General features: G+C 36.3%; 1 protein-coding gene across 1 annotated transcript in view; it reads right to left on the reverse strand.

The window, feature by feature from the left end:
* The window catches only part of LOC112046789 (probable cationic amino acid transporter), a 123,085-nt gene that overhangs the window by 42,951 nt on the left and 52,501 nt on the right, over window positions 1-27,633 (reverse strand). Inside the window, exons 3-6 of the mRNA XM_024083584.2 lie at window positions 19,407-19,560; window positions 14,460-14,587; window positions 13,833-13,935; window positions 1,701-1,909 (exon numbers count right to left, since the gene is read on the reverse strand). Of these exons, the coding sequence (XP_023939352.2) occupies window positions 1,701-1,909; window positions 13,833-13,935; window positions 14,460-14,587; window positions 19,407-19,560 (594 nt within the window). The remainder of the gene's footprint in view (window positions 1-1,700; window positions 1,910-13,832; window positions 13,936-14,459; window positions 14,588-19,406; window positions 19,561-27,633) is intronic.

Raw genomic sequence — 27,633 nt, forward strand, 5'->3', positions numbered from 1 at the left:
GACTGGATTAGCACATACGCTACTTTTTATCCCGAGAAATCTATGGTTTTTGCGAGATTTGCGATAAAATTCCACGCGGACGAAGTCGCGGGCTCAGTTTGATATAAAACTTTTCCTCCAATAACCAGTTCGATGAAGGATGGAAGGGGTGGAAGTATATTAGAATTTTGTAATGAAAAGCACATTTTTGTACTCACAGGTAAAAGGTCCGTCAAACATGTATGTACTTAACAAACATATTACATTAAAGACATTCTGTTTGCTATTGGACTCTGGGGCCACATTTTCCCTGAGCCCAAATATTTTGATAGGCCGTCTCATACGAGATTGATAAACGTCGTATTTATTCAGAGTTTTCTATATTAGTTATTGGAACGAAAGTTCCTTATCGCTCGTTGTGAAAGGGGGCTAGACGGAAAAATTAAGACCAAAAGTTGTAACGACACTTTTTGCTATTGTTGTAAGCCGTGCGGCGTGCGCGTATTTCTCTGTATGTCTCTCTCTCATAGAAAGCAAGCCAGTTGTTTTCGTTTCGTATTTCTATTTCGCATTTAACAGTGTGGTGTATTTATGTAACTAGTACAGTAATAGAATATAATTTTACATCATATTTGTTAATAATAATAAAAAAATATATTATAACTTAAAAACATTAAATTTTGGTACAATTCCTTTACTAATTAATCGAAAGGAACTTTGTTCTATTCGAGTTTCCCTAGATACCTATCAAGTTTTTTCATTATAATCTTGTCAATATTATAAATAGTCAAGCATTTAAAAACGTCTCGTCTGTAATTGTTATTATTCATTAATTGATTCTCCCTTATACTGCATTGATGTATTGACTAAACCTCTCTTAGATGAAAGCATGTTTTTGGAGGTTGAACCCGGTTATTGAAAGGAAATATAAAAAATATAGGCTGACTATACAATAATGGTAGGATGCTACAATATTATCACGAGACCAATGATCAAAGAAATGTTTCTTAAGAAGGTATGTAGCTGTGCATACGGTAAAAATTTCCTAAATATTAAAAAAAAAAATATATAGACAAGAATTGAGAACCTCCTCCTTTTTATGACGTCGGTTAAAATACGGATTATGATTATACGATGAAAAAAGCTTTCCTATAACAATTGACACGCGGTGTAATAAATCTACATTCATTTACAAATAAAGGTGGAACGCAGGGGCGTTGACGTCAAAGTATAGTCGGTAAAGTAGTGGTAAAATGTTATGCAATAATTACCTATATATATAAAAGAAAGTCGGGTTTGTTACAACACTTATAACTCGAGATCTGCTGGACCGATTTTCATTGTTTTTGATTCGTTGGATTTGTCTCCGCCAAGAATAGCAGAATACATCTTAAAAACAATGAAAACTCGACGAAAAAATAATTATGAAAGATGACTAATTTTCCATAAAAATGTTACTTTGTTTAATACCTGTCAAACATTTGTTGTCAAATACTGTTTATGTAATGATTGACATTTATACGTGCGTTCAGAAATACTTACAAATGAATAACATTTACGCGTACGTTCATAAAGGGTAGGAGAAGGGTAGGGTAGGGTAGGGTAGGGGTAGGGTAGATGTAAGAGTAGGGTAGTGTAGGGTAGGGATAGGGAAAGAGTTCACATAAGTCAAGCGAAGCTTGACGGGGTCCGCTAGTTTTTAAATAAAATACAAAACTTACCCCACTCCATCCAAATGGCAAGAATCCCTTGTGATTAGTCCAATTATCTGAATCCACATAAAAGAACGAGGCTCCAACCATGAACACCCACGCCAACAGATTCATCGCATTCATGAGGTTGTTGAAGAAGAGAGATTTCTTCAATCCGGTGACCAGCACAAAAGTCATCATGATGGTAATTAAGAACGCAACGACATCCGGTGGTTTTCCTGTGGACAAATGAGTTAGTTTACAATTACTTTCGAAATGCCAGGTTTTTTTTTCTTTACAAGTTAGCCCTTGACTACAATCTCACCTGATGGTAAGTGATGATGTAATCTAAGATGGAAATGGTTAACTTGTCAGGAGTAGGATGAAATACACACTCCTTTCGGTGTCTACACAACATCGTGCCGGAACACTAAATCGCTTGGCGGTACGTCTTTGTCGGTAGGGTGGTAACTAGCCACGGCAGAAGCCTCCCACCAGCCAAAAATTATTATTATATAGGTATATAAATAGCAGTGTCGCGTTACTGCCGGCTCGCCGCACTAAGAGTACTAACACATCCAGGATTGGGTTGGATTCCAGTGGCGTGCACAAAGTTCTTTACAATGGTATCCACTAAACGTAGGTACAGAAACGATTATACAAAATTCGTTCTCCAATACAGGTTTGTGGTGAGTATCAGGATGTTCAGTACATTATTGCATATTGAAGACTGAAGTGCACGTCACTGCTCCCATCCTAACTAATATAATAAATGCGTAACTCCGTCTATCTGTTACCTTTTCATGGCTAGACCGCTGAACCGATTTAAGATATAAGAGACTAGCGGAAGCCCGCGACTTCGTCCGCGTAAAAATCGATGTCAACATTCAACCCCTATTTCACATTCTATTTTGCAAGTTTTTTTATACCTAATAAATAGTCCACTTACCATTTTACATTTACAAATGTACCTAGAAAAATTAAGGACTTTCCGTACAAACTTTCTACCCCTACTTCACCCATTTCTGATTTTGTTTTCGCGACAAAAAGTATCCTATTATCCTTCTACGTTTTATGGTCTCAAATCGTCTTAAGTATCATTTGAATTCATTCTGTAGTTTCAGCGTGATGCCCGGTCAAAAAAAAGGTAGACAGACAGACAAAAAATAGAAAATAGGCTTCAGTATCGATCCCCTATCTCTACCCTACTCCTAACCTACCCGTACCCTAACTGTATGCTACCCCTACCCTACCCGTACCCTACCCTACCCGTACCCTACCCTACCAGTAATCTTCCCTTTCCCTACTACCCCTTGGATAGTGCTAGGATAGGGTTAGGCCCTACCCCTACCCTACCCCTATCCTACCCCTACCGTACCCCTATCCCACCCCTAGCCTACCCCTACCCTACCCCTAGCCTACTCCTACCCTACCCCTACCCTACCCCTAGGCATACCCTCCCCTATTCTCCCCTACCCTCCCCTACCCTACCCTATCCCTAACCTACCTCTACCCTACCTTTGCCTGTACCCTATCCCTACCCTACCCTTACACAACCCCTACCCTACCCGTACCCTACCCTATCCTACTCTATACCTTCCCTACCTTACCCCTACCCTTAGCAAAATCGGTCCAGCCCTATGAGCGTGGTGCGATGACAAAGGGAAATATACTAAAATTATAATGAGGTAAAGTTTGTGTGGTTGTCGGAGGTAATCTTTGGATCTACTGGGCTGATTTGGAAAATTGTTTTACCAATAGAAAGCTACGTTATTTGCAAGTGTCATAGGCTATGTTTGATCCTGATATTGACACGGGAACGGGAACTACGTAATTGAAAGCGCGGGGCGTCCTGTAGCGGAATTTCTGCGTCTTTTAGAAATCAGGGGACGGAGTTTCGCATTTATAGAAATCTCCGAAACTATTTAACTAATTAACATACTATAATGGGCAAATCTTATCTCTATAATATCCTTATGATTATAAAATAATTTATTTTGATAAGGATTTAAGTTAAGTAGCATAAATAATGACGTAAACCTAAGTATATAAAATTAATAATTTTGAAAACACAAAAGGTCCTATATCTGCTAATATATAGAAGATAGATATATGGTGTCGTGGACTTTTTTATAGAACTTTTAAAGATACATACAGCCTCCATACATTAATTTCAATTTTACACAATGGTTAAGGCAGCGCATGCGAATAAGTCTGCTTAAGAGCATTTTCAGTCCGACCTGTATGACAAAAACTGTGTTAACTCGGCTAATATATATGACACCAATATAAAATAGCCTATAGCACTCCCCGATAATGTAGCATTCTACTAGTGAAAAAATTTTTGAAATCGGACCAGTAGTTCCGAAGATTACCCCATTTAAAGAATGTTACAAACTTACAAACTTTATCTCTTTATAATGTTAGTATAGATATAGATTAGCAGGTTATATTATTATATAATGGTGATGGTAATTCGAAATTATGACAAACACGCCTTGGTTCGAAAGAACTTACAACAAACTCTGTCGGCTTTATTTTATTTTTTTATTTCATCACCATCTAACAAAAGGTATGTAAGTAGACTATACACAGCACATTTCATTTTCAAGCTTTTTAACCGACTTCAAAGGAGGAGGTTCTCAATTCGGTCGGTATTTTTTTTTTTTTTTTTTTTTTATGTATGTACACCGATTACTCAAAGACGCCTGGACCGATTTCAAAAATTCTTTTTTTGTTTGAAACAGTATAGTCCCCATTTGGTTTGGCTTAGCACCGCCTTCATACTGATCAGCAGGTAGAACCTATTATGATGTTATTTTTCGCTTTTTAGTTTACTGGTTACGTTTTTTGGTCTTGAAGTCGGTTGTATTTTTTTTATTAAATTTTTTTTATCGTTTATATAATCACTAGCAGACCCGGTCAAGCTACGCTTTGACTAATGTGCACTACCCCTACCCCTACCCTAGCCCCACCCTACCTCTACCCTACCCCTGAATTCATTTGTTACAAAAAATGTGATAAATGAAGAACCGCTAGACCGAGTTTGTGTAAACTTCACATAAACTATCAACTAAATAGTCCGAACAAAGCTTAAACATATTATGGTTTGGATAGGTAAGTCCGTTCTTGAGTTAGATTAACACAATAAAAATCTTAAGCCTCGATAGCTCAACACCGAGTGGTCGTGGTTTCGATCCACACCCGCTGGACTATTGTCATACGTTTCCACTTCTAAGACAGTCTTTTCAGACTAATTTAATTAAGATTTGACGGCCTCCGTGGCACAGTGGTATGCGCGGTGGATTTACAAGACGGAGGTTCTGGGTTCGATCCCCGGCTGGGCAGATTGAGATTTTCTTAATTTGTCCAGGTCTGGCTGGTGGGAGGCTTCGGCCGTGACTAAATACCACCCTACCGGCAAAGACGTACCGCCAAGCGATTTAGCGTTCCGGTGCGATGCCGCGTAGAAACCGACAAGGGGTGTGGATTTTCATCCTCCTCCAAACGAGTTAGCCTGCTTCCTCTTCTTCTTCTTAGACTTGCATCATCACTTACCATCAGGTGAGATTGTAGTCAAGGGCTAACTTGTAAAGAATAAAAAAAGAAAAAAAAATGGGAAAGGGAAATGGCGAATTTTCCAATCTCCAATCTAAGATTGATAATGATACCTTTTGCTTTGGAGCACAGTGAAGTCAAAGTGAATAATCACCACTTATCTTAGAGAGTTACTAGTTGTAAACTAGTACTTCTCTGTCAAAAATTACCAGAAGGAGATTAAGAGCGCCTATCAGTTAAATGCGTTTAACTTAATAGTATTTAAAAAGGCAAACGCTACCTCGTGCTAAGAGAATATAGCGCCATCTAGTTGATGACGATGGAATCTTACAAAATAAATATCTCAAATATGAAACACTGAATAAAGTTAGAGTTAAAGTCCTAGATATTAATTTATATGTCAGAAACAATGTCATGCGAATAAAGTAATGTCAGTATCAACCCATATTCCGCTCACTGCTGAGCTCGAGTCTCTTTTCAGAATGAGAGGTGTTAGGCCAATGGTCCACCACACTGGCCCAATGCGGATTGGCAGACTTAACACACGCAGAGAATTAAGAAAATTCTCTGGTGTGTAGGTTTTCTCGCGATGTTTTTCCTTCACCGTTTGAGACATGTGATATTTAATTTCTCAAAATGCACACAACTGAAAAGTTGGAGGTGCGTGACCCGGACCGCATTCGATCCCACACCCTCCGGAATCGGAGGCAGAGGTCATATCTACTGGGCTGTCACGGCAAAGTAATGTAATGTAATTTAATATTGTAACTATAAAATAATAATAAATAGAGAAATAGAACGCCGAGATGTTGAGATTTAATAACGTCAGTTTATCTTCTTGTGTCACGGGGTCTTACAAATTTGTCGTGTGAGGTTTTTTTCCTCAGAGGTTTCGGAAAAATACTTTTTCACTACTCTTGCTCAAAAACACTGTTATATTACCATTCCCCAGCGGGGCTAAACAAGCATTTCAACCTCTAGGGGCTAAAGTAATTTTGTTTTTTTAATTTTTGTCTGTTACGAGTACTGGGTGGAGCGGTACATGAGTATTAGACATGATCTTCGTCTTCTCATTAATTTTTAGGGCGTTCACACGTTGAGAAAATCTGCTGAGGTCGTTGAGCATGGTACTAAGGTCATCCAGAGTCTCTGCCATAATGACCACATCAACGGCAAACCGTAGTTGAGTGTTGTAATCGCCACTGATGTTGATGACAAATCCGTACACGTCCAGAAGCTTAAAGATTTCTTCCAATGCGGCGGTGAATAGCTAGAACAGAACCACCACGCCCTTGTGCCATTCTGAATTCTGCTGTGATTCCGTCATCACCTGGTGCCTTGTTGTTCTAAAGGTTTTTGAGCGCTAAAATAATCTCGTATAGGCTGACGTCCGGGATATCTTCGGTATAGTGTCGAGTCAATTTGGCTCTAGGATCTTTGGCCAAATTATCAACAGGCTTTTGGGTAGTGGTGTAAAACTGTCCGTAGAACTACTCGGCCTCACTCAAGATCTCGGGATCAGTAGAAATGATATTGCCCTGATTGGTCTGCAAACGCGTAAACTGTTTTCGTCCATTAGACAGATCTGTCGCGAACAGTTTTGAGCCTCGATTATTAACGATTGTATCCTTGATACGCTCGGTATTGAAGCGTCCTTAGTCGCATGTCTGCGATTTAGAGATCTGTCTATTAATCCGACGGAACTTTGACGCGTCTGTTGAAGACTGCAATCTCATTTCTTGCCTCTTTTCAAAACTTGGACCCGACCTTATGGACATTTTCCACAAGCCTGTTGTTTAAATTGTCCACATCAATGCAATATGCTAGGCAATCGAAGCGGTTCTGTAATTCCAGTTGAAAGCTGTCGGGTTTTTGGATTTGAGCACGAGTAGGTCGGAGCATAGATTTGACCAGTTTGTACCGTTCCAGCTGCAAGTTGATATTCAACGTGCTTCTTATATATACGGTAATCACTACCGGTTGTGACCCTGTTGATCACAGATACGTCGTTGAATCTAATATGCCTTCTGATAGACAAGATGAAATTTATAAAGTTTTTCGTGGAACGTGGGCTCATCCAAGTCCATTTCCTCTGTGGTGGCTTCCTGAAGAAGGAGTGCATCATAAAGAGACCCTCCTTCTCCGTTAAGTCAGCTAACATTTGGCTCCTCTGGTTCCGTTGTCCATAACCAAATTGCCCCACCCTCAACTCTGAACCGCTCAGACTTAGTTAATGACCATCCAACAATGAGTATTTGAGTAGCAAGTCATGTATCGTATTTCATTTCCAAGCTTTTTTATCGTTTATGCATTATAATATACCTTCAAACTGATCAGAAGGTAGCACATAGGTAAGATGTTATTTTTTGCTTTTTAGTTTAGGTTAGTTTTTGAGTTGGAAGTCGGTTGAATTTTTTTTGTTAAAAAATTTTTTTTTTTTTAGCACTTTTTGTTACTGAATGAGAACAAAAATTAATAAGCAATTAGCTAAAACGTTTTTTTTCTCATGATAAGTACCTAAGTCCTACAAACCCAATTTTAATAAAAATACTACCATAACTCATATACAAAATTTCACTCCCCCTTTATAAACACGTAATATGAACATCTAGAAATACGTGAAAGGTGTCATAACTCATGAGAAGTGGTCTTAACTGTCCTCCGTCTTCATCAGCTGACCCCCTATGAAGTCACCATCCATATGGGTCAAAAGTTCTCATCAATATAAAATTAATCAAGTCCAAACACAATGTAGCTACTGTGAACCGTCGAGGAGTTCCCTTAACTGTCCATCATCTTCATCACCAGACCCTTAATACAGTTACACCCCATCTAGGTGGAAAGTGCTCATCAATACAAATTAATCAAGCCCAAACACAAGGCAACTGCAGTAAATCGTTGATGAGTTCCATCGTCTGTGTCTCCGATCCACCATCAGACCAACTCCAGACCTTCATAAAATTGTAGTGGTTTAAAATACGTTATGGAAACACTAACAAACACACTAGCCGTCTCTATAATTTTCGAAAGTTCATTGGATTTCTCCAAGATGCCATCATCAGATCCTGACATGATAAAAATGGGACTACCCTGGAACCAAACCCTTTAAAACAAAAAAAAGAATTTTCGAGATCGGTTTATAAATGACGGAATTATCGCTGGACATACATAAAAAAAAAACATACATACAGCCGAACGTAGAACCTCCTCCTTTTTGGAAGTCGGTTAAAAAGAAGCTTTTTGGATTCGTTCAGTAGAGTTGGGTTGATAGTTACCTAAATAAAATGATACCATTGCTTCGGAGCACAGTGAAGCAGTGTTACCAACTCTCCAAAATATTAATCCCTAAAGTTTGTGTCAAAAACCCCTAAAATCGCCTTAATTAATGAGTTGTAAAAATATAAATTCATAATAATTTAGAAATAATATGCTGTAATATGTTTCAAAGTCAAAATTTAATAACAAAATTTAATACAGACAAAATATTACGTCTTTATCTGAAGATTCAGATTTTTTGAAATCATACATGTTGACAATGAATAAATATAACATTTTTTTATTCGATGAAAATTGCCGCCAGTTGCCTCAGAGTGGTTGTAGAATAACGTAATATATATCGTTATAAGTCGCTATGTCAAGAAAGAAATATTAAAATTATCATCAATTTAAAAATATTAAAAAGTCAAAAAATCCCTGAAAATACCCCTAAAAATTTCAGACCCCTAAAAAAATCCCATTTCACTTATTTGCCCCCTAAATCTGGGGGGAAAACCCCTAAGTTGGGAACCCTGCAGTGAAGTCAAAGTGAACTGAACAAACACTGCATCATAATCATCATCACTTATCCTTAGAGAGATACTGGTTGTAAACTAGTACTTCTCTGTCAAAAATTGTTCAATGTTTTTTGTAACCGTTAACAGATAACTGCATAGGTTTAACTTACTAGCATGCCAAACGCAAAACGCTAGCTTGTGCTAAGAGAATAGAGCGCCATCTAGTTGATGATGATAGAATCTTACAAACGAGAAAATAATAAATATCAAAAATATTTTTTTTTCGAATAAATATCTCAAATATGAAACACTCAATGATTATTTTACTAACCGACTTCAAAAAAAGGAGAAGGTTGTCAATTCGTCGGAATCTTTTTTTTTTCACGTATGTTCACCGATTCGAAGACGCCTAAACCGATTTGAAAAATTCTTTTTTTATTAAATAGAGTATGCTTTTCAGTTAGTCCCATAGTAATCATGTTAGGATTTGATGATGGGATCCTGGATAAATCGAGGGGAACTTTCGAATATTATAGGGATTACTAATACATTGTTTAATGTTTTCATTACATATTTTAAAGCACTATAATTCAATGAAGATCTGGTATCAATCTGATGATGAAGCCGAAGCACAGATGAGGGAACTCCTCATCGATTTACAGCAGTTACCTTGTGATTGGACTTAATTAATTTATATCGATGAGCATTTTATGTTTAGATGGGTTGTGACTGACATTGGGGGTCTAGTAGTGGAAACGAGGGACAATTAAGGGAACTCTTCAACGGTTTAAAGTAGCTACCTTGTGTTTGGGCTTGATTAATTTGTATTAATGAGAACTTTATATCTAGGTGTGTTGTGACTGTCATTAGGGGTATGGTGATGGAGACGAGGGACAGTTCAGGGAACTCGTCAACGGTTTATAGTAGCTACCTTATGTTTGGGCTTGATTAGTTTGTATTGATGAGAACTTTACATCTAGATATGTTGTGACTGTCATTAGGGGTCTGGTGATGGACGAAGGACAGCTAAGGGAGCTCCTCTACGGTTTACAGTAGATATCTTGTAATGGAGCTTCATTAATTTATATTGAGAAGAACTTTACATCTAAGGATGGGTCAACACAAACAAAAAACGGGGAATGATGTATGCGAGTAAAGATTAAAATAGTATTTTTAAAATAGGTAAAATCTGAAATTGTAAAATCTAAAATCATAAGCAAAAAACGTTGTGGTTAAAGAACTTATAATAAAAAAATTTATAATTTTGAAGTCGGTTGTATTTTTTTCTTAATTTTTTTAATATAGAAATGTTACGTGCCTACTAAATCACCGCAAAACGTGATCCAAATTTAGCTACTTAGCTGAGCGATGTGACAACACATGCACAATTTTGTGTTTACTTACATTATAAATTTATTTATATATAATCACCACCCATACTGAGTTTGATTTCAATTTCAGGCGCCTGTGATCGTCTGACGACTCACACTGGGCACGAATTCCAAGCAGTCAGTCTGGCATTATGAATCGGAATTTGCTTTGTGGAAAGAAGAGCCCACGCGTTTCGTAATAAATTTATAATCAATAGTCAAATTTATATTCAATTAGGCTTCATTTATTACAAACACTTTTGAAACGTCAGGTAAATTAAAATAGTCGAAAACTTAAAATTAAAGTTACGAGGTTTCGCCTTGGTCCGAGAAGAGCTCACAACAAACTTAGCCAGTTTTTAGGGTTCCGAACGTACGTAGTACAAAAGCTGAACCCTTATTTTTCTTTTTTTAGTTTATCTACATTTAACAATAGGTATATAAGTCATGATTGTAATAATATATATATATCGTTTCCAAGCTATTATGTCTATGTATATGAAAAATACTCACGGTAGTTTAAATTCTAAAATAACCTTTTAAGTTTTATAACAGAATATGACAATAATAAAATGTTAGCAAAATAGTATTAAACTTCATTTGTTTGAAAAGGAAATGCACGGGAAATGCATCGGCAATAAAAGTTTCTCTTGTCCAGAGTAAATAACAAAAACTTACGCTATTCTTGGTCTTGTTTGAATGTAGTAGGAAAGTGGATGGTAAAGTAATACCTACTTGTAGTTACGAGTAGAATGAAAGTTTTGTAAACCATAATACTGTAAGTTGTTTTGTAAGTTAGTAGGTAATGTATTTCGTCAGTAAATTTAAAGATGAGCGTAAGATTTTATAAATTTTTCTAATAAAATGACTCTGTGACCATGTTATCAAGTTATTAACCCATATTCGGTTCACGGCTAAATTAGGGTCTCCTCTTAGAATAAGAGGGGTTAAATTAAATCAAGACAATTAGCCACTTTTGTCCGCCTCAGTTTTGACGTGCTAGTGATATATCTAATAGTAAAAAAAAATATTTGATAACATTAGTATAAAAATATAGCTTAATGTAAGAATAACAGAAATGATTTTTTATTTTCATTTATCGAAATACAAAATTTCAATACCGGTAAAAGTTTCGTAATTTTATATACACGAGTACGAGCAGTATACTATTTTCAGAGCCATAAAGTCGGTGTAATACGATTATTGAGCACCAACAAAGCAAAAGCTATTCAATACCTTTCAAAGGGTATGTAATACTGTTAGCTGTGATGCATTAATATTGTATTCACAAAAGCTTTTTGACTTCGTTGGAGCTGGGCCGATAGTTACTTTACTTAAATAAAACTAGCCGACGCCTCCCGGGTACACCCTTGTAGTCCTTGTCATAGTGAGAATATTGAAAATTATTTTTAGGGTCATTGCATACGTTTTTATAATAAACTGCCACGTTGGCTTGCCACATCGCGACGAAAACACGATCAGTTTTTTCGGACGTCAAGCCGTTAGCGCTGCAGGCATGTGAGTTAGCTTACTTGATCGATGGTGAGCATAATACGACTTTTTCTTGTGGCAGTTTATTTCATTAGGAATCACAGCAGAACTCTTGAAAGCTCGTGGAAAACCAATACTCAAAGTCCTTCAACAATTGTTGAATTCTGTCTTTCACACCTTCATACAGAAGAACTGAGAGCACTTTGATGAGCGTTCGTGGACTATGAAAAAGCCTTCGATTTGGTGGAAACCTGGGCTGTGCTAAGGTCATTGCAGAGATGCCGAATTGACTACAGGTAAGTAACATTCAAGTGTTGAGGTGCTTGTAAGAAAACGCCACTATGTCAGTTCGTATCAGACTACGAGGCCAATCCAGTTGCAGCGAGAAGTGCGTCGGGGAGATTACCACCGCATTGAAAGACGTCTTTAAGCTTCTGGACTGGGACGGACTTGGCATCAACATTAATGGCAAGTAAATCATTTAACTGGGGTCTGCCGACGATGTAGTCATCATAACAGAGACCTTACTACAATGCTCAATGACCTAAGCAGAGTTTCTCAACAAGTGGGACTGAAAGAGGTGAATCGTCGAATCCAACTCGGCTGGACAGCTTTCGAGGAACTTCGCAATATCTTTTCGTCCAAAACTCCTCAGTGCCTGAAGATAAAAGTCTTCGAACAGTGCGTGTTGCCAGTGATGACCTACGAGTAAGGTTCCAGTATCTCTGGGTGAACGAATGAGGAGATCAACCAATGTCTCCGAGATAGCTCGCACCGGAAAGCGCAGTTTTGGTCGACCCCCTCACTAAGTAGAACGAGGTCATCAAGCGGGTTGCAGGGAGCCGCTGGATGCTTGCGGCTCGAGGCCGTTTTGTTTGGAAGTCCATGCAAGAGGTCTATGTCCAGCAGTGGACGTCCATCAGCTCTTAATGATGAAAGAATAGTTACCCTATTTAATGAGGTATGTCTGGCTAACGTAGGCTTTAAGTCCAATCCGCATTACGACTTATATTACGAGTAGGTACCTATACATAACAAGTTAAAATCGTCAGCTGACACAGTACGTGAATGTTAACATTGTAGGTATAACACACAGTATCCGCTGTCGCGGCGAGCTTCGCTCGGTGAAAATCATTTGTTACCGTTTCTATTTGAATGCAATTTTATTTGTTCTGAAACGTTTCTGTATTTTTAAGTTATCTATAACAATTCAACGTTGAAATTTGCAATTCTAAATGTAACTAAAGAGTAGAAACCTAGTACTGTACATAAAAATATTTTTTAGTATGCTAATTTTACTACGTAACCAATAATTAAATTGAATGTAATTATTAGAAACTGATGAATAGTTTTTGACGTTTTTTGACGGCCTCCGTGGCGCAGTGGTATGCGCGGTGGATTTACAACACAGATGTCCTGGGTTCGATCTGGAGCTGGGCCGATTGAGGTTTTCTTAATTGGTCCAGATCTGGCTGGTGGGCGGCTTCGGCCGTGGCTAGTTACCACCCTACAGAGAAAGACGTACCGCCAAGCGATTTAGCGTTCCGGTACGAAGTGGTGTAGAAACTGAAAGGGTGTGGATTTTCATTCTACTCCTAACAAGTCAACCCGCTTCCATCTTAGATTGCATCATCACTTACCATGAAATTATAGTCACGGGCTGACTTATAAAGAACTAGCTGACGCCGCGCGGTTCCACCCGCGTGGTTCCAGTTGTTTCCAGTGGAACCAGTTGTTCCTGAGATTAGCGCGTTCAAACAAACAAACTTTATAATATTAGTATAGATAAAAAACAAACTATTATTTATTTTGTGATATTACCAATTTGTGCTAATCAATTATTATACCCATATGTTCTTAAATGAAATGGCGATGAATTAATAAAAAGACCTATTAGTACTTAAATTGTGGTATGGCTAGTATTTTAATATTCCCTTAGATTCTACAACTAATGTTAATAAAGTACTTACCAAAGATGGTGCCCGTTTTGGAAGCTACGTAATTGCTAATAGCGCCATCGAGCAAAGAGTCCAAACAAGCACTAAGTGCACGAGCGCAAGCACACGTTCCGATCTGCAAATAAAAAAAAATCTTAGAGAAAGTTCCCAGAATATTAATAATTAATTTCAAACGATGTTAATATCAGTAACATAAATGATTGGCCAGAATATTATTTAATTTCAAACGATGTTCACTAACTACTGACTAACTAACGAAGGCAGGGGTTCAAATCCACTGAGCTATCACGTGAGTATGTGTACTGTAGTTTTATTTGACAAAATTTAGTACAATTTCAGGATTTTAGCGTTCCGGTACGATGTCATGTAGAAACCAAAAAGGGGTGTGGATTTTCATCCTCCTACTAACAAGTTATCATTCCTTCCATCTTAGACTGCATCATCATTTACCATCAGGTGAGATTGTAGTCAAGGACTAACTTGTAAAGAAAAAAAAAATTAACTGTTGCTTGATTAATATTCCCTATTACAACACATTGTCCTACAAATTTCATAGTGTCGAGAGCTATTGCCACTACTCACTAAACTAAAAACTACTTGAATAATATATAAGTAATATGTATATAAGTAAATCATTACCATGTACTCCAAAATCATATTCCAGCCGATGACAAAAGCAATGAATTCGCCGACAGTAACGTAGGAGTAAGTGTAAGCCGATCCGGTTGTATTTGGCACTCTTACGCCAAACTCCGCATAGCAAGCCCCTGAAAAAAGACTTTAGTTTGTACAAAACTAGGATGTTGACAGTTTTTTTAATTATATACAGAGTGTCCCGTAAATATAACGACATAATTTACAGGATGATAGCTGACATCAAGGCCTATTAAAATAACGCAATATGTTAGCCGAAGTTTTACGGTGTTTTTTAATTATATTGATTTTTGTACAAAATACAAAAATCCCTACCTTCAGTGCAGTTTAGTCGTACCATGTGCTGAAAAATTACTTAAGCGTTGATTTTATACTTGATAATTATTTTTGAATAGTTGTTTCAGCCAATGAAACTCTGTTTTTTTCTTGTACAAAGTAAGTTTTCTCCAAAAAACGGGTCTAATTATTTTGTTTTTGTTTAACGATTTTTATTGCATGTACTTTTAATGGTCACGTTGTACATCTAGATTAAAGACATGCTCATTTAATAAGAATTCTAAAAATGTATTCTCCGATGTATAAAAAAAGAGTAGGTATGTATGTTCTAGAAGTATCTGCGATCATTACATTCGGAGCTACAAAAATTTAAAGGTCTAATTTTGCAGCGTTGCCGTGTACATATCCAGACAATCTGAGTTTCATAAATGTTAAATTGTTAATATTGACCTTATTCAATCGAAAGTCTTACAAAAATCAACATATTGAAACCTTGTCATCATAACTATTGTCAGTCTATGGCAGAAGCGTCTCGTGGTATGAAATGACTTGGATTCTTTTAATGAAATTCCGTTTTCCAGAAGAAAGTTCTTAGCTATGAACTATGAAGATTGGAATTACAGATTGACTTTTTACATTATAACGAAAGGACTTTCTAAAACAAAGGCGGCATTCTCGGTGAAGTTTTATAATAACTCAATCAGAATTTTTAATATAAATTTTATATTATTTATGCGCATGGCTATCAAGTCATGGATTACGGTAAGTTATGATGCTGAGATTTATTTAGTTCTTAACGCACGTTATTAATCGCAGATAAAGAGAAGTAAAACACATATTTAGATCTCTTCTATATTTATTACTGATCTCTATATATACCTACGAGTATATAATTTATTTATACTTTTATTTTTTAATTTGTTACTCTTAAACGTAAAGATTATCGACGCTAAAAAAGCAGAATGCTTTTTTAATACCTGGCTTATTTTAGAGTCCGTGAGAAAACAGTCTGATATAAATCTTGTCGAATACTGACAGATAGCAAGAAAAACCTTTCATCATAGATTAAGGATAGGTCTATACTACAGAACAGACAATGGTAAAAGCGAACGTTGTGGTCTAGACCCGTTGTCAAGTAATAAACAAACTTTATTTCTTGTAACTCTATATTAATGAAACGTGTACAACAATAATAATTGATTTAATTTGGATAATAATTTACCTAAAAAATTAGCAGACGCCCGCGTGTTTCCCGTTCCCGTAGGAATACGAGGGTAATATATAGCCTATAGCATACTAGGATCGTGTAGCTTCCTAACAGTAAAATAATTTTTCAAATCGGTTCAGTAGTTCCAGAGCCTATTCAAAACATACAAACAAATCTTTCCTCTTTATAATATTAGTATAAATAATTTAGTTTATTTTGAAAGCAACAGTGGAAGAGTTGTAATTGGTATTGATTGTCCTTTAACTTTTTACACAGAGTCAAGTTGATTTTTGTTAATTTTTCCTTTAACTTTTAACACAAAGTCAAGCTGATTTTTGTTAAGTTATCCAAAAGCGCCTTTTAGTTTGCGCTTCTAGTAAACACCTAAACAGTTATTCTTTGGCATTTAGTTGTAGATTGGATGAAGCCTGTAGGGAATAGAACAAAAGGAAGATCGAAATAAAATCTAGCTGTTAAAACAAAGAAACTGGAGGTACAGCATTATTGAATTACCATTCTGCATTCAGTAAATAAAAGAAAATGCGAGTGTTTCTTGTTTCTCGATCATGAATAACTGATAGGTATTCAAATCAGAACGATTTCACTTTAAGTACAAGTAATATCCCTTAAATAAAGTTAACTAACATATCGTAAAAATTTCAATTATGAAATATATACGTGAATAATTATTATTTTGACATAAAATCTCTTCTTCTACTTTTATTTTGTTATTTAAAATTAAAATAGAAGTTCTTGATTATTCTATTCTGAATATGAAAAGACGACGACGCTGCAAAAATGACCTTATGCACATACGACGATCTGTATATATTATTTCTTTTCAATATAAGGTATTTATTAGTATATTTTGATATGTATTTTATTCATTATTGTAGGTATTTGTGTAATATTGTTTATGTATTAGGATGTAAATTATTTGTATGTATGTGTATTACTAATACTATGGTTATTTTTGTTTTACGCCACCTGCTGATGTCCTTAAGTTTTCCTAAACCGAAAGTTGCCTGGAAGAAATCGCTACTTAGCGATAAGGCCGCCTTTTGTATACTGATCTCTTCTTAATTTGTTTTTTATTTCACTTGTTTTTGTCTTTGTGGTGTGCAAATAAAGTATATTTATCTTATCTTATCTTATAAGAGTATCTAATTAAGATTTTTTGCGCGACGGGATTCAAATCAAATCAAAATTCATTAATTTCAGTTAGGCTTAGTTTACAAGAACATTTGAAACTTTTGATATTGTAGGGTCACGTATATGTATCTGCTGAGGTCGTTAAGCATGGTACTAAGATCATCCTGAATCTCTGCCATGATAACTACTCGTACATCGTCCGCGAACCGCAGTAGAGTGATGTAGTCTAATAATATTTGCCCAATAAATATCTAAATAGAAAGGCACGTGTAACGAGAGGAATTTTTATTTTTATTTTGCGCCGAAGTTACGAAATATGAACGATAAAAAACGAACAATAATTATAGGGAAAGACGCCTCATTAGCAAACATTAAGCAGCTTACGTTCCAAAAATGATCATGGAAACCTTCTTTTGAAGTACGAGTAATTGCTTTGATAAGAAAGCGATTTTTTGTTGAATGAACAAGTTCATATTGACGAGCTTGTATGTTAGAAAGCGTGAAAAGTTTGTGAGTATTTGAACCCTGTTTATTACGTAAAAACGTTGTTGTTATGTGATAAAAAATTGTTGTATTGTCCAACAATAAAGGAGGTGTGCACCTTTAAACATTAGAGTAGAATAAAATAGAAAATACTTTATTTGTTAACACAACACATTGAAGACTTAAAACTAATACACGTCTTGATACATATAACTTTTATTTATAGAATTAAATGTGTTGTGCCAATAAAATGGATCCGACTCAGCTAGAATGTTGCGAGTACTTTAGTACCTACAACGCTGATATTCTGCCAGATCCTATTGAGGGAAGAACAGAACATAGAAACTTAGAAGAAGCTTATAAACCTAATATGAAAGTAAATAGAGAAAGCAAAGTAAAACAATTATGAAATAAAACAATATTAAATTATAGAAAATAAAAATTATAAAGAAACCCAATTCGATTTATTTTTTAAAAAATATTTTGTTACAGGTTCCATTAAGTAGCTAACAAATAATGATCATGTATGTTTTTTCGAAATAGGTGCTCGTAATTGCGAAAATAAGAAACCGAATATTTGTAACTTTTATATTAAGTTCGTATTTTCGCTTTAAATGTGGAGCTAACGAGCATTTTTGTTGTGTTGATCTTGCTTGAACTTTGTGATTCTTTTATTCCTTGTTGATAGTCATAAAAGCAAGAAGTTCTTATGTGACAAATTTACGTACATATAACGATGCCTCAATAACTTATTAGGACAAACACTTGGATTCGAGGTCATGTGTTCATTTAAACTATTGTCATACCCTATCATACACAGACTTTACGACTGAGAGAGAAAATTATATATTAGTCATACTAGAAACAAAAGATTAGTTTTAAATCGAGACAAACAAACAGAAAAAATCATGCACTTTTACCAGTGACGGATTTACAAATTTGCCGCCAGGTGGCTATTGAATTTTTGCAGCACTTAGTGAACTCTGAAATTCGTTAGGTATCCTAGTTTCCAATCAATACAATCACTTTTAGTATAAATTGTGTCAATAAAATTACAAGTCTTAATATTTTAGTAGAAACTGGACAGGACGTTACTATATAAAATTATCGTTACATTTTCTTTATTTCTGTAGAAGATAAAGTTTTTTAGGTCAAATTTGCCCCTTAAAATCTGCCGCCCTAGGCTACAGGCGGCTTAGCCTACTGGTAAATCCATCACTGACTTTTACTATATACCAACAACTGTTATAGATGTTTTATGTTCGAAAAAGGGTTTATAGGACGTCTTCAAATCAAAGGCAGTTACCACATCCACTGGGCTATCACGTTCCTTGGATGATACTTTAGTAATATTATGGATGATGATATGAGATGGATTATTTTTTAGTCTCTCATTTATTTATTTCTCCTTTTTTTTAATTTTTAACAATGTTAAAATATACAAAACGCTATAAAGAACTTATAAAAATAAATCCAACCCTCCCACTGCGGGACATTTGAGTGCCCAAGCAACCGGTGGTCAGGGCTCCAGAGTGAGGAATCTCCTCACAATATGCGCCGTCTCAAGAATCACTGCCTTTTGTATCTGACTCTTGATCCAACAGTTAAGTGAAAGCTTCTTAAGGTGTTGGTCGAAGCTTTTCGCTATAAGACCATTGACTGAAACAACTATCGATTGAGTTTTTCCGCACACCGGATGATCTATAGATCATCTTTAGATCATCGATTATAATGAGAGGACGTCTTCCAAATCAAAGGCTGATACCAATATCATCTATAACATTAAGGTTTACCACAAAAGTTCCGAAACTTACCGGAGAAGATGCTCGCAATAGCAGCAATGATGAAGCTCAATGCTGCTCCAGGGCCGGCGAGGTTGCGTGCGACCATTCCAGTCACCAAATACATCCCGGTGCCCACACAGGACCCCACTCCGAGCGAAATGAGATCCATTGTTGAAAGGCATCGCTGTGGAACAAAAGTTCGAGTTACAATCGCATACTTGGATAAGAAAACTTTATAGAACTGTTATAAGTTCTCTTAGTTTTATCTAGCTGGAGTATTGAGTATCGAAGCCCTGTAAAACGAGATATTTTGTTTCTTGTTATAGTTGGATTAAATTCTGACTTGCGTTGACTGTTCAAAAATTGGTCCAGTAGTTTCAAAGTCAAATTTGGCTGGTGGGAGGCTTCGGCCGTGGCTAGTTACCACCCTACCGACAAAGACGTACCGCCAAGCGATTTAGCGTTCCGGTACGATGTTGTGTAGAAACCGACAGGAGTGTGGATTTTCATCCTCCTCCTAACAAGTTAGCCCGCTTCCATCTTAGACTGCATCATCACTTACCATCAGGTGAGATTGTAGTCAAGGGCTAACTTGTACAGAATAAAAAAAAAAAAATGCAAACAAACAAGCAAATCTTTCCTCTTATTAATCTATACTAATATTATGAAGCTGAAGAGTTCGTTTGTTTGTTTGAACGCGCTAATCTCAGGAACTACTGATCCGATTTAAAGAAATATTGCAGTGTTAGATAACCCATTTATCGAGGAAGGTTATAAAAGGAGAACATTATATTCAAAAACTTCAAAGCCATTTGCATGCTAAGTTTAAATTATCTTTATTTAATGTTTTAATTTATAATTGTATTTTTATGTGTGCAATAAAGTATTTCTTCTTCAAAGTTCTGAAGTTTTCCGGAAATCTTCAAGTAGTAAGCTAACTTAAGTGGTTTCGGAGAAGGATGGGGTTATTGTCAATTTTCGTGGTTTTTTTATGTTACTTGATCTTCTTAATAAGCTCTTTCATTTGATGTGTCACATGACGCAGTTAATTTTTTTTTGTGTTTTCCATCTTGCCCCCCAAAGAAAGGGTTCCGCCTACGTGGCTAAATGAACCCCCTAAAGGCATCGCTATACATTTCCAGTAACCATATTGTACAGTACGAAAAAAACTATATTTTACAAAAAATGTTGGTAACCCTACCCAGCTCTGTATTCGCTTTAGCTCTGGTAGGTATTTGTACGACAGCGCCACACACTCGCCGCGTGCAGTTGACAAGGACACTCAAGAGCGCTCATTCCATCAAAGAAGCTATTACCCGTTCCTCGTTAGTATTCATAATACCTACCTACTCGCTTTCTCACTTCTAATTTCATTTATAAAACTGCGTATCCGTATTTAAAAAAAAACTATTTTTAGTAATATTATTAGTAATGATGACAGTTTTTTTAATTGTATATAAATTAGGAGTACCTATGCTAATATTAAAGCAATTTTGTAAAAGTAACAGGGTATCTGCGTTTTTTTTTAAATTGGAGGAAATGACTGATTTTTTTTTCTTGCAACTTAGAGAGGCAAAATCTCCTCAAACCGCCACAGGAATGGCTGTTGACTGTTTTTATGCTGCATAGAACAATACAATCAACGACTGTACATGTTTTGAGCCGGTAGGTTATCGTCGTTATCAACCCATATACGGCTCACTGCTGAGCTCGAGTCTCCTCTAAGAATGAGAGGGGTTAGGCCAATAGTCCACCACGCTGGCCCAATGCGGATTGGCAGACTTCACACACGCAGAGAATTAAGAAATTCTCTGGTATGCAGGTTTCCTCACGATGTTTTCCTTCACCGATTGAGACACGTGATATTTAATTTCTTAAAATGCACACAACTGAAAAGTTGGAGGTGCATGCCCCGGACCGGATTCGAACCCACACCGTCCGAAATCGGAGGCAGAGGTCATATCCGCTGGGCTATCACGGCTCTCGGTAGGTTATCCCCCGTTAAAATTGTTCCTGGCTTACGGACCAAGGAAGTTGTTCAAATGCCACCGCTAAACAATAAGGTTATTTTTCGTACACTGCCTTTGTTATTTTATAAGCAAAAGTTTCTCAAAAGAACAAACTCAAAGTGCCTATAGTCTAATAAGACTATAGGCACCTTGAGTTTGTTCTTTCTTGTGTACAGGCAAAAGAAACGTTTGCTTATAAAATAACAATGGTACGTAAAAAACAATAATGTTTATGGTTTCTTCGCATCACGGACGTAATAGTAGATTCTTTTACCCCTGTTAAACACTCTACTTTTCATTTCGAATATGAGGAAATTTCATTTCGATTACGAGGAAATTATTATTTTTTAATTTTATTAATTTATTTGGTCTGCTCTTGCAACGTCGGTAAAGCAGTCGTCCAATTTGAGAGTTGTGGCTACTCCCCGCTAGGTGGCTCTCTCCAAGGTTGACTTACGTTCAAATCTCGTTTCATCCTACTCGAAGAACTGTTATAGAATTCACTTTTCCCTTGGTAGAATACCTAGATTGCTTATTGCAAGATTAAATTACTGGTTCACATTTATATGGTTTTTAAAATAAAACTTCATATAGCACTCTGCACCTTAAAAAGTCTTGTTTAATCCACCGTCTTGCGGAGAGAGAAAGAGAGAAAGCGCAAGAAGAAATGAGACGGCAAATGGTCGTTCGGAAACAAATAGAACTTTAGACAAAATTCAGTTTAGATTTTTTTAATATTAAATACTATATATATAATATATAATATTTAAAATTAATTGTTATTATATTTTTTAATCATTACCTTTTCATTTTTTTTAATTCCGTCACTGTTATGTTACAGATTAGTATACCGCCAATTTATGTCGACTTTGCAAATTTTATTTAGGGAACTCAACAGGTTACTGTTGCGGCTCATTCCGATTAAGAAGTTTGCGCTAAGCTAAAACTGGCTGTTTAAAAACTCACATGGTCGTAGTATTTTTTTACAATTACTTTACATAAAACTTTTCCTCAAGAACTTCATTGACGTCTGATCAGGCTGTATGGTCAACGATCTTTGCCTGTCCCCGAATGTAATTGGGGACAAATTAAAAAAAAGCATAAAACTCTTCACAGCTGATGACAGCAGTTCTAATTTTAAAGTTCATTCCAGCTGTTAGATGGGAAGTAATTTGTATGAGTTATTTCCTCCCTATGGAGGGAAGCAGCATTTTCCACCCAATAGTCAGATCAAAACAACACTACTTTCCGAGTATGACAGATGAAAAGTACGTTTCCTGGGGGAATGCAAAACATTACGGTCCCCGTTTTACAAAAAGGCTGTGTGTGTGTGACTCTGAGCCTTTTTAAGAGGCCCATAGTAAGCGATCAAGTCTCGGAACCATAGGTCATCACTGGCAACACGCACTTATTAATACTTTAAAATAATTTAATTAGAAATGAAAACGTAACACATTTCGAAGAAGAACTTTTAATATGAAACACAATTTATAATTCACGCTTTACAATGTTTTGGCAAACTTCCCCGAGAAATCCCGCACGAATAGTTTTCACTTTCCAATTTATTTTGCAAAATATTGTTTTGTACTAGCATAACAATATTTTGCTGGTATTTTTCAATCTAGTGAAATACGTTACACTGAAGTGATTTTAATAATATCTTTGATTATTTTTATTATTTGAAGGTTTAAAATTTATATAAATACGCTAACTGACGATCGCGACTTTGTCTGCGTGGAAAATAATTTTGCTTCGAATTTCAAAGAACAGATTTTATATACCTATAGGTCTATTTACATTAAAAGGTAGCTCGGTGAGGCCGCAACATAGGGCGACAGATTTTAGAGGGCGGCAAATTTAGCCCAAATACTTTTTATTACTAAAATAAAAAAAATACCTTTTGAAAATTTTTACGAAAATTATTGTATGTATTTGAGCACTACTGTACCTGCAAAAATTTTAAAAGTCGAACAGTTACTGACAAAACATGTAATTTTGTGTTTGCGAACAACGGTATCGAGTTTCAGAGATCAGTAAGGCCGGTAAAAATTTAATCTACTGGCAATGATGTTAGAAGAAAAAAGAGGTTACATAAACCACATTCGATGTTTACAACTGGCACACAATAATCGTTTTAGCGGCGTTGTCAACGGCGCGATGACAGTGCGTCGGCTGAGCTCAGGTTTGCTAATTGGCATAGTTTTAACGCGCCACTTGTCGCCATCAACCCATATTCGGCTCACTGCTGAGCTTGAGTCTCCTCTCAAAATGAGAGGGGTTAGGCCAATAGTCCACCACGCTGGCCCAATGCGGATTGGCAGACTTCACACACGCAGAGAATTAAGATAATTCTCTGGTATACAGGTTTCCACACGATGTTTTCCTTCACCGATTGAGACACGATTGAGAACACAAGTTGGAGGTGCATGCCCCGGACCGGATTCGAACCCAGACCCTCCGGAATCGAAAGCAGAGGTCATTTCCACTGGGCTATCACGGCTCATTACTACGGTGCCACTTGTGGTCAGCGTATAACCTATCTATCTCTTATTTCTTCTAACATCATTGCATACTGGCTGCAAATTCGTAAATCCTCCACTGACGTAGCTACTCATTATGCACTTAGTATGAAAAGTATTTTAAGGAATTTAAGTTTTAGAAATCTAAGGCATGTCTTATAGGTTTAGAAAATAATAAGTCGACAAGTTAAAACAAACATTTTACATTGTGAACAATATCACATTACAAAATGCTTTTGTATGCATGAACAAAGAATGCATTGTACACCAATTGTACGCAGCCATTTTGTGCTCTGTTCTTTGTTTTGTTTGCAGGACGCGAGTGAAGCGAGAATAAACATCAACAAACAACAAAACAAAATGAACAATCAAGTATAGAATGAGAGGCTGGATGGTCAGACCTTCTTGATTATAAGACCTTAATGTTTTACAGAGAGTGTGATATATGGATATGACCTCTGCCCTCGATTCTGAGGGCGTAGATTCGTTTCCGTTCCTGGGCATGTACCTCAAATTTTCAAGTTATGTGCATCTTACGAAATTATTTAATACGTGTGTCAAAAGATGAAGGAAAAACATTGTGAAAAACCTGGATACTTGAAAATGGATTACAGTTTAATTAAAACGTTTGATTTGCATTCAAAAAAAGATTGAAAATCAATTTATCTTATAAATCCGAATTTGTAATGAGTCCTTAGAGGAGGCAGTGCATTTTTTGCATCTTTGATAGATGCACGCCACTGGACTCCTACCGCATATTTATTGAAGTGACAACGTCTTATGGGAGGGTAAACTTCTTCTTTATGTGTGTGTAGTCTGCTAATCTGCATTGGGCTAGCGTGGTGGACTATTAACCTGACCCCACAAATTCTGAGTGGAGGGTCGTGCTCAATAGTGAGCTGATTATGGGTTGTTAATAATAAATGTTTTACATCCCAGGTTCCTACCATAAATAAGAAAATACATCGTTAAAGATTAAACTAGCGTTTTGGCAAAGCGTTCCCAAGAATTTAAATGTCTGAGCACTAAGAATATTAATATAAATAAAAAAAAATCGCAATTAAATATAAAATAGCGGATGATAAGTAGCCAAGGTGCTGGAATGGCGACTGAATGGAATCTGATTAAGCCTACGCCACTAAAGACCTGTTATATGATACTCTTGAGATGGTTAATTTTATTCTAAATTTGGTCAAATTGATAAACTATTTTTTTGAAAACTTTAATGAAAACTAAATGAAACTTTTGGAGTGTATTTTTTCCGATTCGAAATCTCATTGTTATTTCAGCAGCAATAAAAACTGAATCAATTTCAATTCGTTTAGTTTTGTTAGCCGTTATTGGAATTCTATTTGATTTTCAACGCTTAAGCGGAGGGTAATGTACGGTTTTAAATGCTACGGGCCGGTTTTAACACGTAATTTTCTTGCTTTATGTCAAACTAGCGGACGCACGCGACTTCGTCCGCGTAGAATTCAGTTTTTCACAAATCCCGCAGGAACTATGGATTTTTCCGGGATGAAAAGTAGCCTATGTGTTAATCCAGCGTAAAATCTATTTCCATTCCAAATTTCAGCCAAATTGCTTCAGTAGCCGCAGCGTAAATAGGGAACAAACATATACTTTCAACTTTCGCCTTCATAATATTAGTGTGACTAGCGGACACCCGCGACGTCGTCTGCGTGAAACCCTACCCCTAACCCTTACCCTACCTCTTCACCTACCCTACTTCCACTTACCTAAAAAGAACTAAATAAATAAAAAAAGATTAAAAAAATATTTGCTAAAATTGCTGTCTATCACTTATCAGAAGTTGGTGTAATCAACTGGTATTATTAAGTTTTGGATAGTTTTTGTTCATTTATGTTATAATAAATTATATTCTAGTTATATTATATTATGTTAAAACGAATATACATATAGTATTGTAGTATCCTCGTAAGAGAATAAAGCAATATTACCTCCTGAGACAGGATATCAGAGCTCTGAAATAAAAGTAATACGATGTCACCATTACACATGACTGATGGTGGAGCGCTTGTACATTTGAACACAAATGTGGAGAATTTTACACAATCATTCCCGAACAAAGAAAACTCAAAGGAAATGTAAACATAAGTTTAATCTTTTTCAGTGTCACCCAAATGACCAGCGACCGTACTCGATAGGAGCATTGTATATCAAAAGATGACTCGCTAAGGTCATGTTCCTCAGTCAGGAGGGACCGACGGAAGAGAGAGAGAGAGTAATAAATTGGATTTAAGTCACAAATTATAATTTTGTAGTTGAGTTAATTTTCCTTAACATACGTTATCTTAAATGTTTTAATATAACTAAAAGTTTATTTAGGACATTAAACCGAGCATAAAAAAACGCGTGCGTCTTGGGATGCTCACGTTGGGACAGAAGTGGAGCCATAGGCGTGAGAGAAAGGGAAGCCAGACAGTGTCGCGCCGTAATGCGTTACGTTACGAAGAGGTTTGCCCTCCCATAAGACGTTGTCACTTCAATAAATGTGCAGTAGGAGTCCAGTGGCGTGCTTGATAAATGCAGAAATGCACTGCCTAAGGACTCATTACGAATTAGGATTGGTGAAGAAAGGGGATTGCCCATCGACTAATCCAACGTCGGCCACGGGAACCCAGGTATACCCTCGTATAAAGTAAATGGAGATGATAATATGGATCTGGTTAAATAATTGGCTTAATAAAAGTATGTTTCTTGAAGAAAAAAACATTTTTTACCGTTCAACCAAAGCGGCGAAGTAACATTTGAAGCTGTATTTAAAAAATAAAAACAAAATCTGTTACCAACAAGCTGAACAAACTTTCTCTTTTTCCTTTTTGCATTTGTACGTACAATGTACATTGGCAACCCTAGTTAAACAGTGCAGGCTATTGGTCGGAAGACCCCGTTCATAAATCAACCTCCTAACACTCTTTATTACTCGTATTGTAGTACTTTGTTTGACGCTTTTACGTTACGTGAGGATTTCTGCCCTATAACGTAAGCCACATTAAAAAAATAGTGCCAAAAAAAAATCAATTACAACTATGTGATACCAAAGTCATATAATTGGGTATAATTGTGTTACAAAAAAAAATATGTTTCATTCAGAAAATGTACGATTCCCTAGAGATAAAAAATACATTTCCACACTGACATAAATGTAGTAAAGAATATCTTTAACATGTAAGTGTTATAGAATTTTCTATTAAAGAGTTTGTTCAAGAAAATACAGTGTGATCCCCCGGGGTTGTTGGTAATTTCAAATGATATCGGTAGACGCATTTAAATATTATATTATACTCGTAGCTGCAATAAAATTGGATTTGTTTCATACAGATGCTTATTTACTCAATTCCGTAGATACATCTCTGTTAAGTAGATAGGTAGTGAAAGTTATTCGCTCTAAGAAGTTAAGTGAGAATTGTTTGTTTGTTTGTTTGATGTCACATAACCTAATCGCTGGAATTACGAGACAACTATTACAATCTAAAAACAATAATAATAAAGTATACTTTCGACGACCTATCGCGTTAAATTGCGTTTAGATCTTTTGGTACCTACCGGCAAAGACGTACCGCCAAGCGATTTAGTATTTCGGTACGATTCCGCAAAGAAACAGTCAGAGGCATCATCATTCATAACCATTATCAACAAATATTCGGCTCACTGCTTAGCTCAAGTCTCCTCTCAGAATGAGAGGTTAGGCCAAATACCACCACG

Source organism: Bicyclus anynana, chromosome Z (genome assembly GCF_947172395.1).
Source record: "Bicyclus anynana chromosome Z, ilBicAnyn1.1, whole genome shotgun sequence".
NCBI lineage: Eukaryota > Metazoa > Arthropoda > Insecta > Lepidoptera > Nymphalidae > Bicyclus > Bicyclus anynana.